The following is an 18,439-nucleotide window of genomic DNA, read 5'->3' as shown; positions in this document are numbered from 1 at the left end:
TCATTTTTGTTAACCTGTTTCTTCTTGATTAAGAATGGTCTAGGTTTATACTGAAACAGGAGTCTAATGCAAGACTACTGCATATCATAATGCCACCAGACAGCTTTTCGGTGTTGTATCTGTGCAGTTTTTGACTAATAGCTGCAAGTCAAAGGTCCTCTGGGTAAAATGCAAGCTCTACTCTTCCATTATATTTGTATAACAAGTTTTCATAGCACTGCTTCTTAGACAGGGGAGTGGGGCACCATACATTATTCTGGCTAATACATACTTGTTTGCTTTAACATCTTTAATGCGCTGTGGGGGTTAACTAGCACCCCTCGAAACCAAGGTTTGTCTTTGCAAATGCTCATGACAAAGCTGCCTTGAAACAGAGCCCAGAACAGCTATGATTACCTCTGAAGTATGTACTGGCCCTTCCACAAAACCTTGTCTATGTTCATTCATGGTGAAAACTGCAGACTGGCCTAGTTTATGGGGATCTGAAAAGGCTAGGAATAGTTCACATCAAAAAGCACTGTGCTATGTCCAGGGCATCCTCTATGTATTAGGAGCCACAAGCTTTGCCTAGAAATAGTCGGCACACAGTAGCCTTGCTAAATTTGGGTGATATATAAAGCGAGCGAAGTTTGCCAACTGATACTTTTAAAGGAAAGCTTTAAGGGCACTGCTGAATGGAGGTCTGCCCTGTTGAACCCCCAGTGATGCTCAGCAGTGCACCAGAAGGAAACATTCTAGTTCTCCTACTCAAAATACCAGAGGTCTTTGAGTTCAGCGTGTGAAGATTCAGCTCCTGTGTTAAATGGTCAACAGTAGGAAGAAATTGTATCTTACGGTCACATGCACTGAGAGAAGTCCTTGGCCTGCATCTCTAGCATCAACAGCAAACTCAGTGGGCATGCTGGCAGGAACCCCATGGGAGCTTAGCCCTGGCCCACTCGCCGTCACTTTACTGGCATCGTATGTTGGAAGCACCTTAACTTTGAACGGGCTGTTGAAAGAACAGAGCGACATATTTCAGCACTGAAGATCATCAATGTTTATGTAAGCAGATGCCTCACCAGCATGAAGAAAGTATTTCTGAAGGTTAAACAAAGGTACGAGATTACTGTCAAAGGCCAGACACTGGATTAGTCACTGAACCTTTTTGATGTAGGAGTTAGGGAACCACTCATTACTATACGTACAAACCTACTAGACATTTGGAGAAGAGAGTGGGACAGACACCTCTGTTTACACAGGCATTCCCTAGAGACCCGTTTTTAATTGCTGTGTTGTTTCATTGTGCCTTTCAGCGACGGGCTCTTGCATTTTAATGCTTGTGTAACTCGTTTTGGTGCTTTGTAAATCTTCTCGGAAGCCTATTTTGGCATTCAAGCAATAATAGCAGCACATAAATAAACAAGCTGGTCCTTGGCAGAAGCAAACACTGGGCTAGTTACAGAATGTTTGCTAGATTCTACAGTTCAAGGAAATGCACAGCACTTTGTAGCCTCTTCCCCCTCTCTGACAACCACCAGGAGGAACCAAGTCCTTGCTGTAGAAGCATTTCTTTAAAGCCTCTTTACCAAAACTAAGTGCAAAGACTAAGCTCATGATCAACAATGAAACCCACCTCAAATTTGGAGGCCAACCAACAGCACTGCAGTTTGCACAATAAGCTTTGTTTCCTGCACCCCACTCTTACCTGCGAGGAATCTCTTCATCTGCATATTTTACTGCAACTGTGTAGGGACCTTCTTTCGTAGGTGTGTAGGCTACTGTATGGGTGCCATCGCCATTGTCAACTATATTTACAGGTTCTGCCAAGCCTAAGTAGTAAAAAGACCACATTTCAATTCCTTTGGCCACCTTCTCATCAAAGGCCTCAATGACACACGAGCAATTTTTGCCGCTTTGAGCACCAACACACACACACACACACACACACACACACACACACAATGCTGATTTAAAGCTTTGCAAGAAATCTGCAGAGACATCTGCTTTGTGGTCTGTTCAGATAAGCCAATTTATTCCTATCATTCCCAGTCTGTGACCTCATCAATTAGAGAGAGGTGAAATCACTAGCAGTTCCTTGGCTGGCTCAACTCCAATGGCTGTAAGCTAAGAAACCCCCATCAAATAGGGGTTGGAGTGATTTATTGTTCCAAAATTATACAGCTGGTTAGGTCAGTTATCGGACACATTTAAATATAAGCTTCCAGAAAAAGGAATACTTTTTTTATTTGAACACTACTACTGATTAGGCTCAACATCCAATTCAGTACTGTGTGTTAGTCAGGAATAGTTAGTAACTTTCGTTATAACCCAGGCATGGAGGAGAGATTTATTTGGTCTGCATCGATGAGCAAACCAAATCAATTTGCACCTCCCAGATTAATACAAAGATCAGAACAACTCTCCAAATTTTGCAATACACTTCTCAAAAACAGCAAAATGTGTAAAAAAATTAAACTGCATATTTTAGCATTTAAAAGGTTGAGAAACTGATAAAATATGCATTTTAAAGTATTTATTATGACAATATGTATTTGAATACTAATGCTCGTGCTTTTTTATATTAAAAATGCAGATTAATGTAGAAATGGGATCAAACTGACATATGAATAAATATATGAAAACTGGTGCAGAATGGAAAAAAATACCCTGCCTTCTTTAGGCTCTACCCCTCAGTATGACATTGAGAAGTTGAGCGCAGTCAACAAAATTTGGTGCTGCCAAACAAGTGTTATGATCAGCTAGTTCAAGGTAAGAAGAGCTCCAAGGACCTATTCCCAGAAAATCAAGATATGTGGATTTGCACATGCAGCTATTTCACAAGATTAGTTGCAAACATGATTAGAACTGCCTGCAGTTACAATTTAGATCAAGGACCAAAGTAAGTGTGCATATAAATCAAACAAGGAATTGTTTAGTAAAAAGGATAACTCAGTGGAGAATTAATAGTACAGCGGCAGTTAAGCACAGAAGTTCAATTAAGCTCATTCACAGCAGCACTTTATACAGTTTAGAAGATGTGCTGGAGGCACAGGTAATTAGTTAGTAAAAGTTCAAACCTGTCTCATTAGATTCACCCTGTGGGTCACCTTTAAAGAACTCTGAAATTGCTTTCAGCGGACTGCGCCATGACTGGGTATCCGGCTCATCAGCTAGAATTAAAAAGCTATTAACTTAGTAATACAAAATCAGAGCTCTGTCAGTTGTCCCTTGAGACATGTTTGCCTTAAAACCAATTACACAAAAGGTGGTTTATTCATGCAACGGCTACGTTAGACCAAGTGCATCCCATTCAGCATAGGTTCACAGTGTGCAGTGTACATGCAATTTAATTCCAAATGCCATTGCCTCCCCTGGCCCTTGGGCTGAGTTGCTTTCACAACTTCAGTGAAGAAAGACTTCTTAAGATGAAGCTGAATTAGATCTGCCAACAGCTGAAACGTACTTGCTCCAAGAAGTATTTTACGTACTCAAGTATTCTTGCATAAGTCTGCAGTACTCAGAACACAATAAATAAAAGCCTGTTAGGTCTTCAGTAACTGGAAGAATGAGGTAAGAGAGGGGACCCAACTACAATTTGGGGGGGGGGGGGGAGGGTTTCATTCATCTGAGGTTCAATACATTCGCATTCTATATCTGGCAATGTTAGATAGTTGACACGCAAGAGTGCTTAGCATCTAGTAACATCAGAATTGCTTTAGGCTTCTTCCACTAGCCCTCATCCCACCAGACTGTTCCTTCTTCCAGCCCTTGTTTCCTAGCCACCCCCTCACAGCGTTTTCCTCAGGCCTTCACCTCTGTCTCCTTTCCTCCCTCAATCTTTCTCCATGCTCTTATCAAGGATCAGAGCACTTCACAGAGAAGGCAGCCAGACACTTATGTCTCACAGGAGTGGATAGGACCAAGGGCAGCTCAATGAACTTGTTGCCAAAGATTTAACCACCTTAACATTTTCTAGTGCATTCACAAATACAAAGTAAGTGGTGGTGTATCTTTAACAGGTTGTAAGCGGCCCTTTAAGGTAGCCAAGAAGTGTTTCAAAACGCAGATCCCCCGTTCAGCTGTCAGATGATCCTAGGCCATTTCTCACCACCCTACGAGTATACAGTACCATTTTTACCTGAGCTACCTTGATTTTTTAAAAAACAAAACCCCAACATTAATATATTTGGATCTGCATGTACCATTTGTTTTTATTATTTAAATTTATATTCTCATAGCAGCTCACAACAGAACAAAAATGCAAATCAATACATCATGAAAACAATCAAATATTAATACTCCTGTCTGCCGCTTTCTATGCAAGATTTGATTACAATGACTTGTTAGCGGGATTGTTGGTTGAACACCATATTGTCTTAGTGCAAGAAGTTCGTTCAATGACCAGATATGCTCCACTCCAAGTTTCATGTACAGTCGTACCTTAGTTGTCGAACGCCCTGGAACTCGTACGTTTGGCTCCTGAACACCGCAAACCCAGAAGTGATGGTTCCAGTTTGCAAACGTTCTTTTGGAACCCAAACGTCTGATGGGGCTTCCGCGGTTTCTGATTGGCTGCAGGAGCTTCCTGCAGCCAATCAGAAGCTTCAATTTGGTTTTGGAAGTCGAACGGACTTCCGGAATGTATTCCATTCAGCTTCCAAGATACAACTGTACTCAAACTGCTGTCCTCCCGTGTCTGTTTAAACACTAGATTTGCCTTGAAGACTCCCAACTGAGTTATAAAGGAGCACCTTGATTACTGAAGCTCCCAACTTTCTGAAGCACTACAGAGTAATAGCTATATCAGCAGTACCCAAAACTTTGCACTTCAGAACTGTACACGACGCTACTTTTTCTTAGTACCTCCAATTCAACAACTCCTACCAGTTACCACTCAAGTGCTTCCAAGTGACGACTTCTGCTAATCATACAACTCATTTAAGAGAAATATCAAGCGATTGCAGTGGAACACATTACCTCTGGGCGCTGTTACTGTAACCTCAAGTGGTGCTACCCCAGCTTTACTGGTATCTACAGTAAACGACTGGGGAATTCCGGCACGGACTGCTGTTCCCAGGCCTGGTCCAGAGACTTTCACCTTGTAGGGGTCAACGACATCTTTTACAGGAACCTTAAATGGACTGCCTGCCAATGAAGCAAGTGCTAGCTCAGTACAAAGGGGAATGTAGCAACTTGTGTAAAGGTGCGTCAACAGCAACCCCTAAGGAGCCCAGCTCCTCTCACACTGCTCCCTTGGTCCCCTACTGATGACTATCCTTATAAAAGTGGGCACCTTATCTGGCTATTTAGATGGACAAGGATTAAATTTTAATTGAAATGGGACTGTATGCAATGTGAACTTGATGCTCTAATGAGGTGAGAAAAATGTTTTGGGGCACTGAAAGTTGGTTCTAGCACCCACCACAAAATCTTTAGATACATTTGGGGTAGAGCAGTGGCTCAGTGGCAGAGCATCAGCTTCTCATGCAGGAAATCCCAGATTCTCAATCTCCGGACAATCCAGGTAGGGCTGGGAGATACCCCCCAAACTCAAAACTTGGGGAGCTGCTGCCAGTTAGTGTAGACAACACTGAGCTAGGTGGACTCTGTGTAAGACAAATTCTTATGTGCAGTCAAAGAGCAGCAAAATATACTACTATTGTGTTATAGGTCAATATGGCTATTTGCTTTGTATTCCCAAAAATCTAAAGGCTCTGCTATGAGACCCTGATTCCCACTGGGAATGTTCTTGCAAAAGCAAAATGTGTTGACTTTTTCAAATGCAACGTACATTATTTATTATACATTACAACATCCTTAAAAAAAAAAAGTGTTCTCTAGCATGAAAGTCAATTCACAGGCTTTTACTTTGAATCCAACCTCAAAATGCAAGGTGTCTTACCAGGGATGTGTTCGCCCCCATAAGTTATGTTGACATCATAGTCTCCTGGAACGTAAGGAATATACTCTGCACTGCAGCTGCCATCCTTGTTATCTTTACAACTTATTTTCGATTCTGAGGGTCCTTCAACAGTTATTCCAAGGCCGCCAATTCCAGCCCCTCTGCAAGCATTTAAGAAAAGGGGGGGAAAACAGTTAACGTGTTTCTATTACAGCATTTTAAACTCAAGAGCCCACTTTGCTTTGCATGACTGCAACTAATTGTTCTCTGCTGCATTCTCTCAGAATGACAGTAGCCTACTAGACAGTTGAGAAGAATAAGAACCTGTAATGCAGGTAGGTCTACATGTTGATTGATTAATGGTTTCTTCAGTTTAAAGTCCAATTTAGCCTGGGGAATTCTGAAGTCATTGGTGAGGACATTACTTGGCAGGCGTGTGAATCACACAAAGACAGTCTGGGGAAAGTCATCAAGAATCAAAGCAATGAGTTGAAGGTGTGTGGGCGGGTTTGTAAGGAAGATGACAATGTTTAGGCCTGTGGTAACGTCAAGATCTCCAAGTTGCTTCTTGCTATTTGTACCTAGCCCATGGCACGTCCCTGTCAATCAGCTACAGTGGTGCCCCGCAAGACGAATGCCTCGCAAGACGGAAAACCCGCTAGACGAAAGGGTTTTCCGTTTTGGAGGTGCTTCGCAAAACGAATTTCCTATGTGCTTGCTTCGCAAGACGAAAATGTCTTGTGAGTTCCTGCAGTTTTTTTTTCCTTTTTCCCTTTTTCCCAAGCCGCTAAACCGCTTATCAGCTGATGGCTAAGCCGCTTAACAGCTGATGCTAAGCCGCTTATCAGCTGATCCTTAAGCCGCTTATCAGCTTATCGTTAAGCCGCTTATCAGCTTATCGTTAAGCCGCTTATCAGCTTATCCTTAAGCCGCTTATCAGCTGATCCACTAAGCCTGCTAAGCCCTGTAGCACTAATCCGCTAAACTGCTAATGGGCTTGCTTCGCAAGACGAAAAAACCCGCAAGACGAAGAGACTCGCGGAACGGATTCTTTTCGTCTTGCGAGGCACCACTGTACTTTGGGAGGAGAGGCAAGGACACCCGCAATTCTACTTCATGCATCTACAGTCAGATCTTCCAACTTTATTTTACAAATACGCAGCTTACTCTGCTCACATTAACATATCAGAAAACAGTCCATCATACCTACCGAGTGACAACAGTGAATGGGTTTGGTTTATTTGTGAAGGCTTCTTGTAGCCCAGCTCCTTGGGCCACCACCCGAGAAGGATGGCATCCTTCTGTAACATCAACCCTGAAAGGGCTGTTTAGTACAGGAACATCATCATAGGTTACTTCAACAGTGTGAGGACCTGCAAGCAGAAGATGAACTTTTACTGGAGAAGTCTTTGAACCATTGCAAAAGTTACATCACAGGTATTTGACCATTAGTTTCCACCTTATTTGAATTAACTATTTTCAGAATGCAAGACAGTTTACTCTAGAACAGGCATCCCCAAACTCAGCCCTCCAGATGTTTGGGACTACAGCTCCCATCATCCCTGACCACTGGTTGTGTTACCTAGGGGTGATGGGGGTTGTAGTCCCAAAACAGCTGGAGGGCCGAGTTTGGGGGTGCCTGCTCTAGAACATGTAGTGCCTTCCCCATGTTGTTCAACTACAACTCCCATGAGCACCAGCCAGCAGGACCGTAGCTAGGGGTTGGTGAGGTTGGCCCCCACCAGGGGAGCAGGCAATTGGGGGTGTGTGTGAAAAATTGGCAAAAAATATGTCCATAAATATAAATACTGATTATTGCCTCATAAGAAATAGTTTCAAATTTATGGTGAATTGAATGGGTAGAAGGTGGGGGGTTGGAGGAGAGGCGGAAAGAAGAGCTAATTTGTCCATGGCTAGGGGACACAATCTGGGTGGTTCTGCCAGGGGCGCAAGATCACCTAGCTATGGCTCTGCCAGCCAGCATTGCCTATGGTCAGGGAAGATGGGGAGTTTTAGTCTAGCAGCATCTGGAAGCCATCAAGTTGGCTACCCTTGTCCTGGAGCAAGCCTGCCTTTTGACTTGTGTTAAAATATAGAATAGTGCCATTTAGTACAATCTATTTCCTCCCTTATTCTCCCAAAGTCAATAGCAACTAGCAGACTTTACCTCTTTCATAGGGCGTGAACTCTACTGCATATGTCCCATCGGCATTGTCTTTGATGAGGCAGTCTGTGGAAGCTCCAGAGGGATTTGCAATCTGAGCTTTGATATGGTCTCCACCAGTCTTGGTCAAGGGTCTAGCATCTACGGTGAAATCGGTGGTGGCTTCACGGAAAACATCTATGAAATAAGGTTGGGAAACAGCTTTGTTTTGGGCAGAACCATGTCCAAGAATTCCATGCTTCTGCATGGAAATAGGTTTAGCCACTCTGAGACAGCAATGGTACTCAAGAGACTCAAATGGTATCGTGCAAGAATGATCCCAACCAAGCAGTTTCTCGCAAACCTGCTCACCTAAGCCATATTTTGCCAGGGTGCTTTCCTACAGTCTCATGAGTCACTATCAACCCACAGAAATGAGGAAGTGAGCCATGTAATTTGGTAGCGGGAAGGGTGCTTTCCTGGAAAGCACTGTGAACTGACAGGGGCACATCTAAGCATGTACTGGGATATGCAGGTTAAGAGTCATGTGAGTGACAACAAAAGTACAGTGGTACCTCTGGTTATGAACTTAATTCGTTCCGGAGGTCCGTTCTTAACCTGAGGTACCACTTTAGCTAATGGGGACTCCTGCTGCTACCATGCCGCCAGCGTGCGATTTCTGTTCTCATCCTGGGGCAAAGTTCTTAACCCGAGGTACTACTTCTGGGTTAGCAGAGTCTGTAACCCGGTGTGTTTTAACCCGAGGTACCACTATATAGTGTGTGCATGCACACAAAAGCTTCTACCAAGAACAAACTTTGTTGGTCTCTAAGGTACTACTGGACATTTTTTTTATACAGATCAAGAGAAGTAGTAGTACCACTCTAATCTGCCTTAGACAGATCACACTTGGAATTTTGTGTGCAATTCTGGGCACCACAATTTAAGAAGGATGTTGACAAGCTGGAACATGTGCAGAGAGGAAGGCAACCAAGATGATCAAGGGTATGGAAACTAAGACTTATGAAGAGCGCTTGAAGGAGCTGAGTATGTTTAGCCTGGAAAAGAGGAGACAGAGGAGATATGATAGCCATCTTCAAATATCTTAAGGGCTGTCACATGGAGGAGGGAGCATGCTTGTTTTCTCCTGCTCTGGATGGTAAGACTCGAACCAATGGCTTCAAGTTGCAAGAAAGGAGATTCCGACTAAACATTCAGAAAAACTTTCTTACAGTAAAAGCTGTTTGGCAGTGGAACAGTCTCCCATGAGAGGTGGTGGACTCTCTTTCCTTGGAGGTTTTTAAACAGAGGTTGGGTGGTCATCTGTCATGGATGCTATAGCTGAGATTCCTGCATTGCAGGGGTATGGACTAGATGACTCTTGGGTACCTTCCAACTAGATTCTACAAGTGCTACAAACCTAAAGAGAAACTAAGGAAGGCATACCTTTTCCTTCAATTCCTGGCCCAAACACTTTGACTTGACTTGTGTCCACAGCCGGATCAACTTTGACCCGTGCAGGGAAGTTTGGCACTGGTTCTCCGCCGTATTTCATCTTGAGTGTGTACATCCCGGCAGAAAGAGGGACGTATGTAACTGCGTAGGTTCCATCCTTGTTATCCTGAACCTCAACATCTGCCTTGGAGCCAGAATCAGATACAGCTTCCATATCCAGAGTCCCAGGCCCAGCTTCTGAGCAGTCTACATGTAGCAAGCCTGCTTCCCCCACTTTGCCACGTTCAAGCCCAGGACCTGTGGCGACTACTTTAGAAGCGTCAAACGGCATTTCAACGTCTGCTCTGAAAGGTGAGCCAGGAATATGGACGTCTTCAAAGAGGATGTTCACAAGGTATTCACCAGGTTTCGTAGGCAGGTAGGAGACTGAGCAAGTGCCGTCCCCATTATCGGAACATTCTATCTTGGCTTCGCACGGGCCTTCGACTGTCAACCCCAGACCACCAGTTCCAGCTCCTTTGGTGTCTATTGTGAATTCAGCAGGCTTTCCAACAAGGCCTCCTTGAAGACCTGGACCATAGGCTCTCACCTGGGAAGGACAGGAAAGTGCTGAATTAAGTATTTAGCCAGGAAGGGTTCGGAGCCAGTTCTAGAGTTCTCTTATGTTAGTGGTCTGCAGTCACTAAATAGATGTATAAGAACCAAACAGTATTTCTACTGTTCAAAGGTACTGTTATCACCACTATCACAAGTTATCGTTATCACAAGTCGGCAAGATTTCAAGCTCAACATGTTTTTCTTCGATTTTGAAAAAGTAGCAACATTGCACAACAGTTGGCCTAATTAGCATATTGCTGCCAACTTGATTCTCATTAATCTAATCTGTTTTGAAAGCAAGAGAGTTGACCCAATCAACACAAAGGAAAACAAGAGCTAAAACAGTCCCATGTGATTTATCATTAACTTCTTCAGAAATTGCCAACATTTCTTCAACAGGAACTACGAAATAGGCCTTTTAATCCTGCCAGCTATTACAAGGCTCAACATGCATTAAAATAACGCAGAAGCTTAGATCGTTACCAAAACGCCTAACATTAATGCGTAATCACAGATGATCCAAAATAATTCTGAGTAAATTGTAATGTCTTATATCAACTCATTGCACAATCTAACAAATTTACCAATTTGTAATATATGAGAACGCCAAGAGAGAAAACAATTAAGATCCATGGCTATTACTATACCTCTTTTGGAACATTTCTAAGTCCATAATGAATCTGAGGGAAATTGAATGGTGGGGGATAAATATCAATAGACTATTTGAAGGAGTAATGAATGGGGATAGCATAAGGGCAATTTGATTTGAAGGAGGATCTGCTAGGAAACTGGGTCAAATTAACTGAAGAGGAAGTACTCTGGGGTGATCTGAGAGGGTGCAAATTAAATAATTTGGGTGGTTAATAAGTTTAAGTTTCTGTGAAATTTGAATTCAAACTCATGTAAGGTTAGCAAATGCACGTCTGTCTGTGGGCCCATGCCCCAAATTTGCGTCTAAGGGCTTCTGCTAAAAGATAACATTTGTCACACTTTTCAACAATGTAATGCACATACCTCACAACTTGCCAAGCAATGGAAGCATCCAAATCTTACCCACCCATGTAGCAAGGGTTAGCAACAGCTTACCTTGGAAGGATCTGGTGGCAGAGTGGCTTCCACAGCGTAAGGGCTTCCTGGGACTGGATTCCCATCATAATTTACATCAACTAGATAAAGGCCCTCCTCCCGTGGGATATACTTTGCAGTGCTGCACTCTTTGCCTACTACAGGTTCCACAAGACATGGCACAGCTTGCTTGCTGGGGCTGAAGATGTTCACTTCGAGTTTGCCCTGTCCACCAGCACCTTTCGAATCAATTAGAAATTCTTGATCCTTCCCTACTTCGACTCCTTCAGAAAGGAAAGGAGACTCGGTTATGGCATGTTCTCTTTCTCTACACTGACCCTAGGGCATATTCAGAACAAAATTCATACCGGCTATCAATACAATGACATAGGGAGACTGTCCATTCCAAAATATGTACAGTTACTATTTCATTTTCCAAGCCAACCCCAGAGTTAACGCCCAAACTCAGTAGAACGGAGACTTGCCCCTGCAGCTCACTGGAACACACTCATTTTGAAACATTCAGGATTTTGCTCTGTGCCAATATTGCCATGAAAGGTGTGATTTTTTAGGGGGGGAATCAACAGAGAGCAATAGGTCACATAACGCAACATGCAGGGTGAGAACTTATTTAAAGGTACTCTTTTTTTATATAGGCCATTTTCATATTGCCTCACCATAATATTATTGTGCCATGTGAAGTCTAGAATGGAGAAGGTAGTTTAACGTTTGGTTAACCTAAGCTCCAGTGCTCACTGATGCAAAACTCTTTATTGTAGCTCAATGTATTTCATAGTAGAACACTCCCTTCAGGAGCCTGGAGGTCTTTCAAGTTCTTAAAATTCAAATGCACCTTCTTTAAAAGTCAATCAATTCAAGGAATGGCTTAGAAAAGTGGTAGAGCAGGCATAGGCAAACTTGGCCCTCCAGATGTTTTAGGACTACAACTCCCATCATCCCTAGCTAACAGGACCAGTGGTCAGGGATGATGGGAGTTGTAGACCCAAAACATCTGGAGGGCTGAGTTTGCCTATGCCTGTAGCAGAGCAAAATGTATCATCTCCACATCTATGTTCCAGGAAGTCATCAAATGGGATCTGGAATGCTACATGACCGCCACCCTAAAATTCTGCATAACCCTCAGTGCATCCATTTTAAAAAATAAAGCATGCTTGGGATCCAACCCATGAGCAGACCTCTGTTCATGGAATGCTGTTTCCTATTGTCCTGCCTCTCCACTTTACTCCTGAAACCCCAATTCCAAGGAAATACTGGATGGGGAGTAGATGCAGATGGAGACTGTAGATGGGGATTGCAGGTGGGGAGTAGATGAAAATGGGAACTACCTTCCAAACTATTATCTCACTGTATTCAACCAACATTTCAGCAAGAGCAAACATCATACAGGAAGGTTTGGTGAAGGGTTTAGAACCAGAAGGATTCCTGCTTCCCCATGGTTAATGGGCGGAACTCAGGAAATCTTCAACGCCTTACTTTTTTCCCCCTTACCCCATACTTTGGGTATTGAACGGGACTTATCCAAGGAAAGTCCTAGGTCAATGCTGACCTTTAAGCTCGCAACTTCTTTTATTGCCAATACAGGCAGAACTCTCGCTTCAAGTACTTGCCTTAAATGGGCTGCTCTTTCCAAAGCAGAGAACGGCCAATTTCAATTTAACAGCGAGAACATATACATACACCCTTCTCCACCCAAAATTCTCAGGTTTGAACAAACTCAGAAGTTCTACGCAACACACAAAACAGTGATATCTGTCAATTCAGGAGTCTACTGGCATCTTGACCTCCATTCCAGATAAGTTTATTCTGTAAACGAGTTAAAAATAAAAAATAAAAAAAGCTCACGTTACTTAAGTTACTTACTGTTTTCCAGGCCATTAACTTTAATTTTGCTTAGGTCAAGTGGAGCAGCAACACCTACAGTGAAAGGACTCCTGGGGATGGGATCACCACCATAGCTCACCTGAACATTCATGCTACCCTAGAGAGATTGGACAGATTGGAAAAAGTTGTTTCTTATTTCAATATTTGCTACAAGCCAGAAACTACAGCAGCAGAGTCTGACATACAACTGCCCCCTAGTACTTCATCATGCATATCTTCAGACACCAGGAAGCAAAAGCTTATCCCAAACCTCCAGAGTTCTACTTAAAATTGTTCGACAGTATATACAAGCAAAGTTGTAGAGACAAGTAAATAACTGGTAGGAGAAATCCCAACTGGTAGTGGAAGCAGGTTTTGTGCAGATGCAGCCTTGGCATGAAGCTTTTAGAAGTTCTGCATTTAAAGGCTAAAATGTTACTCTGTTTTTACTAGGATACCAAGATGCTCTGCCCTGTTACAGATGAAAGCCTGTGCCCAGTCATGCCCTATAAGGACTTGTATTTTGCTAGCTTCACTCTTAAGCATACTGTGTTTCAAACTAATCTATTTTCTACAAATTTCAGGAAAATACAAGTTTTTGAACCAAGGATACCGTAAATCAGTTAACTACAGATAATCTGCAAGGGCTTAATACAAGCACTAGGCAAAACATCAGAAATAACACAACGACTACTCTGCAGGTTAAGGTTTGCTGTTTTACCCTTCTTATAAATGTGTAAAAATACTGTTGGGGTCCTCTACAGTTTTATTTTATTTCTATACCACCCTATGAGGACGCAGGTGGCGCTGTGGTCTAAACCACTGGGCCTAGGGCTTGCCGATCGGAAGATCGGTGGTTTGAATCCCCGCGATGGGGTGAGTTCTCGTTGCTCAGTCCCTGCTCCTGCCAACCTAGCAGTTCGAAAGCACGTCAAAGTGCAAGTAGATAAATAGGTACCGCTCCGGCGGGAAGGTAAACGGCGTTTCCGTGCACTGCTCTGGTTTTGCCAGAAGAGGCTTAGTCATGCTGGCCACATGACCTGGAAAAACTGTCTGCGGACAAACGTCGGCTCCCTCGGCCAGTAAAGCGAAATGAGCGCCGCAACCCCAGAGTCGTTCGTGACTGGACTTAACTGTCAGGGGTCCTTTGCCTTTTTATTTTTTATTTTTTTTAAAAAATCATATTTATTAGAATTTCCAATAATGTAGAAAAAAAACAGAAAAGAAAAGATAGAATACATTTAGAGCCTTACTTTCGTTATCTTCTTTCTAGGACTCCCTCCTCCCCCCCCCGACTGTATTCCCCTTTCATTAATTTGGTTCCACAAGCTCTCACTCCCAGTTTAAAACTTAATATGTTTAACCCATTAACCAATTTAAATTATACAATTTTATCATCATCCCTCATCATTAACAGAAAAAGAAAAAAGATTTTTCCCCAAGATCAACCCCAATTTCCTTCCACGAATTCCCTTTTTTTTAAACATGCCAAATCAAAATACCATGATATACAAAAGTTATATAAAGAAATAAAAGATAAAAAATATAAAGAGGTTCAGAAAGATGGTTACATTAGCCTTTGGATTCCAAAACTCCCCCTTCCCTTCCCCGGTTTGAATTCCACATGTCCATCAGTCTATATGTTGTCAGCCTGGAGATCTCAAGTCCATGGCCAGATTTTTCCCATTCCACCTTGCCGGTTTTCTTTTAATTTGTTTATTTTAATAATGTTTAACTTCAAAAATCCAGTCTAATAAATGCCTTTAATTTCCTTGGTCTTTGCTGCTCCTCCCATTATTCTTTCCGTGTCGTAGTTAGTCCTTTGTTCTTTTTATTCCTTACTTTCTCAGGTTTCTTGTCTTGTTCAGCTGCTAAAACTTTCTTATTCCGAAATCTGGTATCTCTACAGAGGTTTGTTGTTCAGGAACAAAAACTTACGTCCAGTCCCTTCCTTTAGGGGTCCTTTGCCTTTTTATACTGCCCTATACCTGAAGGTCTCAGTGATTAAAAATCACTTACATAAAATCAAAACAAAAACCAGATATTCCCCCCTCCCCCGGAAAAGAGCCAGCATTTTAAAAAGGGTATAGGATGTCAGGTCAGGCAAAGGCCTGGTTGAAGAGGAATGTTTTTGTCTGGTGCCTAAAGATGTATAGTGAAGGTGCCTGGCGAACTTCCCTGGGGAGAGCATTCCACAGACAGGAAGCCACTGCAGAGAAGGCCCATTCTTGTGCTGCCGCCCTCCTGACCTCTACATGGATGTCTACACTGTGTATAATGTGGATATGTATACTCCCAAGTCCGTAACTATCAAATTTATAATCTACAAATAAGAGATACAGGAAGGGCAAAAAAAAAAAAAAAAACCCCCACTAATGAAAATGTAAGAAATCTTCAGTTGATAAAACCTTTGTGTATGGCAAAGGGTGGTTTTATATATCAACTCCAATAGTTTAAACCTAACAGACCAAGCCCATTCAAAATCCAACATTCTGTATCCAAGGTATTTCCAACGTCAAAACAGGCCACCCATATGTTGGCTGCAACCTGCTTTCCCAGTTTCCCATTCGTCTGTTACAGTCTGAGCTGCACCTATTAACACCACAAGACAGACGGTCAACTTCACTTTTGATTCTGTAAAACAGCTAAATTAGGTGCCAAGAAACGAAGCATTTGCTGCCTAGAAACTGCCATGCATTCGTCTGCAATGTTCCCATATGGGCACAAGATTAACGCATCCAGAATCTTCAGCCTCCCTTTGTTCATTTCCTGTAGAACACTAATAAATTTGAAGGAACAGAGGCTGGCTATAGAGAAGAGACTTTGAAATTCAGATTTTTCAGTTAAGCTAGTTGGGCATGGGCCAGCAAAGCATAGCATGTTAACTCCCTGTGACTAAGGTGCATATAATGCGGCAGTTCTGGAAATTAATCCCTTGGATAAGGCATTTGGGAATGGAAGTTACATTTTCACAGGGCCCGGAGCAGTTTAATGTTTGATAAGCAGTATTTGTCACTGCTATGTTGACAGACTGACAGAGCAAAAGAGCAGACTGCAATGTTTGCTTACTCCACCCCTTATTCACTTTAACCAGCTCGCTCTCCCCTTCCCCCTCCAGAACCTCTATCAACGTTTGCTTCAAAAATGCAATGTACATATGGTGCAGTGTTCAAATAAGGCAGTATTTCTCAACAGTGCCACCACCTACTATAATTTTCAACCCCTAACAGAATGCTGGCAGAATGCCAGGGTTCAGTTTCCTGGGTTTATCTCCGCTTCCTTTATCTAAGCTGGGAGCCCATGGGCCAAATATTCTACACTGTACCCACAAAGCGGGTAGCAGTTTTGAATGCTCTCCATCCAGAAGAGGTTCCCTGCACAAAGTAATTCAGCATCACCTGTGAGTTAAGGTGCAGTGTAGTCTTCTCCTAAATCTGCTAATTTATGACACACAACATGGATAACTTTAAAGGACGATGAGGCTATTCTTGGCCGCTAGCCGCAATGGCTATGTACTGCCTACACTGTCAACGAGATCATGCTTCTGAATACCAGTTTCTAGAAATCTCAATTGTGGAAAGTAATGTTGTACTCAAGTCCTACTTGCGGCCACTGTGAGAACAGAATGTTGGACGAAACGGGCCTTTGGCCTGAACCAGCAGGGATGTTCTTGGGACATGCGAGGAACTTTTTATGCAAAGCAGCATTTACAAACAAAGCTCTATGCAAATGGGTAGAAACCACAATTCTACAATTCTGTAAGGATTCAAGCGTAAAATGGCTTAGCTGTCATCCGTGTGTATCTTGGATTTGGTAAGCATAGGAAAAAATTAGTACTTTCTGAGGTGTAAGCAAGCCAGGAACAGTTAACTGGCCTCCAAAGAACACATTCAACAAGCGTCAGCCATATTTTGAAGACAGTCCCTCAAATGCACCCCACCACTTGCAAGCTTGCTGCAAGTTGCTGGAGGATAGTACACAGCACCACTGTTTTCCGAAGTCATAAACTCCAGTTCTATTTACACCAGCCAGTGTCACGAGTGGCATGCCAAATAGAAAGCTGGCATTGAAGTTTCTGCTACCAAGATCCAACTAAAACAAAAACCTATAGAACCCAGCTACTCCAAATTATGGACACCTAAAAGTTGCACAAAATACCCAAAGGATCATCTCGGCATGAAAATGAACACGGCTTAGATGAAAGACCACCTGTATCAATGGACCAATACAGAGGCCCGGCAGTGCAGAAACCAGTGTCTGCTCTGCTCAGGATTACAAGAAGAGTCATATAACGATGTTAAAGATCCAATCCAGAATGACCTGCTGGGTTTTTCAGTTTTGTTTTACTGCTTGCCTGAAGGAGATGTACAAGGAACAACAGAAACACCACTTGCCAGAAGCACACAGCAGTCACTATACTTAAACTACTAGGGGCAAAAATGAAAGTTGCAGCTGGCAACATAATTTTGAACATAAAGTGATAGTTCAGCCAAACCATCCCTGGGAGAGGAGATCACGGTCTCCTCCTCTGGTCCTGCTGCTATCATGCTGCCTGGGGCTAAGCCATGAGACAGAAGAGATCACATTAATACCTCTTATAGGAAATCCTACCTGCTGTACTGGAGTGTATCTTACGGTATGTGAATAATCATAGTTGTCAATTATGTCCAAATCTTTGACAGCATCTCCCACCATCGGTCCACTGAACTGAACATCCAGAGGGGCTTTTCCAGCACCTTTTGTGAACACGGTGAAATGTGTTGGCTTCCCATTTTCCACACCTAAGTAGAAAAAAGTAGAATTTATCATCACCCCTTAAGGCATATTCAGAAAGAAAGTGTGCCATGCTTTCTTTTTCTTTTAACAGAATGAAGACGCCAGGCTAATACCAAACTGAACTCTTCATGATTAAATTTTTTTTGTATTAATGGACTGATCTCTCCTAGATGCAGAATTGTACAGGTGAGATCCAACAGTGTTCTAGTGGATTTCCCCTTCCTTCTCCTCCCACTGCAGTCCCCCAAGGCTAAAGAACACATTTTGGATTTGGACACATGCAGGGAGCTGCGAAGGAGGAGGGGGAAAGGAATTCCCTTCTGCTTAATTGGGAGTCCATTGCACAAGGAATATGCGCAATCTGGGTATTGCTCTGTTTTAATATGAAGACAAAGGAAACAAGCAAACAGCTATCATGACAGCCCCCCAAACTTCCACACTCACCAAGTTAAGGTGAACTCTCACCTGTTTTACTTAGTCCAGGCCCTTCAGCCTTCACCTTGCTTGCATCATGTGATGGTTCCACTTTCACTCTGAAAGGGCTTGAAGGGATTTCCTTCAAGACAAAAAATAAAAATAAATAAAGCTTTGTTGCAATGTAAGTTTTCTTTTCAAGTAAGAAAATACAAAAGAATTAG

General features: G+C 42.7%; 1 protein-coding gene across 5 annotated transcripts in view; it reads right to left on the bottom strand.

The window, feature by feature from the left end:
• The window catches only part of FLNB (filamin B), an 84,658-nt gene that overhangs the window by 23,532 nt on the left and 42,687 nt on the right, over window positions 1-18,439 (bottom strand). For 3 of the 5 annotated variants that reach the window (XM_080996642.1, XM_080996638.1, XM_080996639.1), the window contains exons 17-28: window positions 18,267-18,357; window positions 17,637-17,806; window positions 13,026-13,143; window positions 11,166-11,428; window positions 9,474-10,071; window positions 8,052-8,225; window positions 7,095-7,257; window positions 5,885-6,045; window positions 4,960-5,127; window positions 3,060-3,152; window positions 1,688-1,811; window positions 835-991 (exon numbers count right to left, since the gene is read on the bottom strand). In XM_080996642.1, the coding sequence (XP_080852768.1) occupies window positions 835-991; window positions 1,688-1,811; window positions 3,060-3,152; window positions 4,960-5,127; window positions 5,885-6,045; window positions 7,095-7,257; window positions 8,052-8,225; window positions 9,474-10,071; window positions 11,166-11,428; window positions 13,026-13,143; window positions 17,637-17,806; window positions 18,267-18,357 (2,280 nt within the window). The remainder of the gene's footprint in view (window positions 1-834; window positions 992-1,687; window positions 1,812-3,059; window positions 3,153-4,959; window positions 5,128-5,884; window positions 6,046-7,094; window positions 7,258-8,051; window positions 8,226-9,473; window positions 10,072-11,165; window positions 11,429-13,025; window positions 13,144-17,636; window positions 17,807-18,266; window positions 18,358-18,439) is intronic. The other 2 variants (XM_080996640.1, XM_080996641.1) reach the window with 1 other exon arrangement.

The sequence above is a fragment of the Podarcis pityusensis genome (genome assembly GCF_964106645.2).
Source record: "Podarcis pityusensis genome assembly, chromosome: 2".
NCBI classification, from domain to species: Eukaryota; Metazoa; Chordata; class Lepidosauria; order Squamata; family Lacertidae; genus Podarcis; species Podarcis pityusensis.
This window is presented reverse-complemented; position numbering and strand designations above follow the sequence as displayed.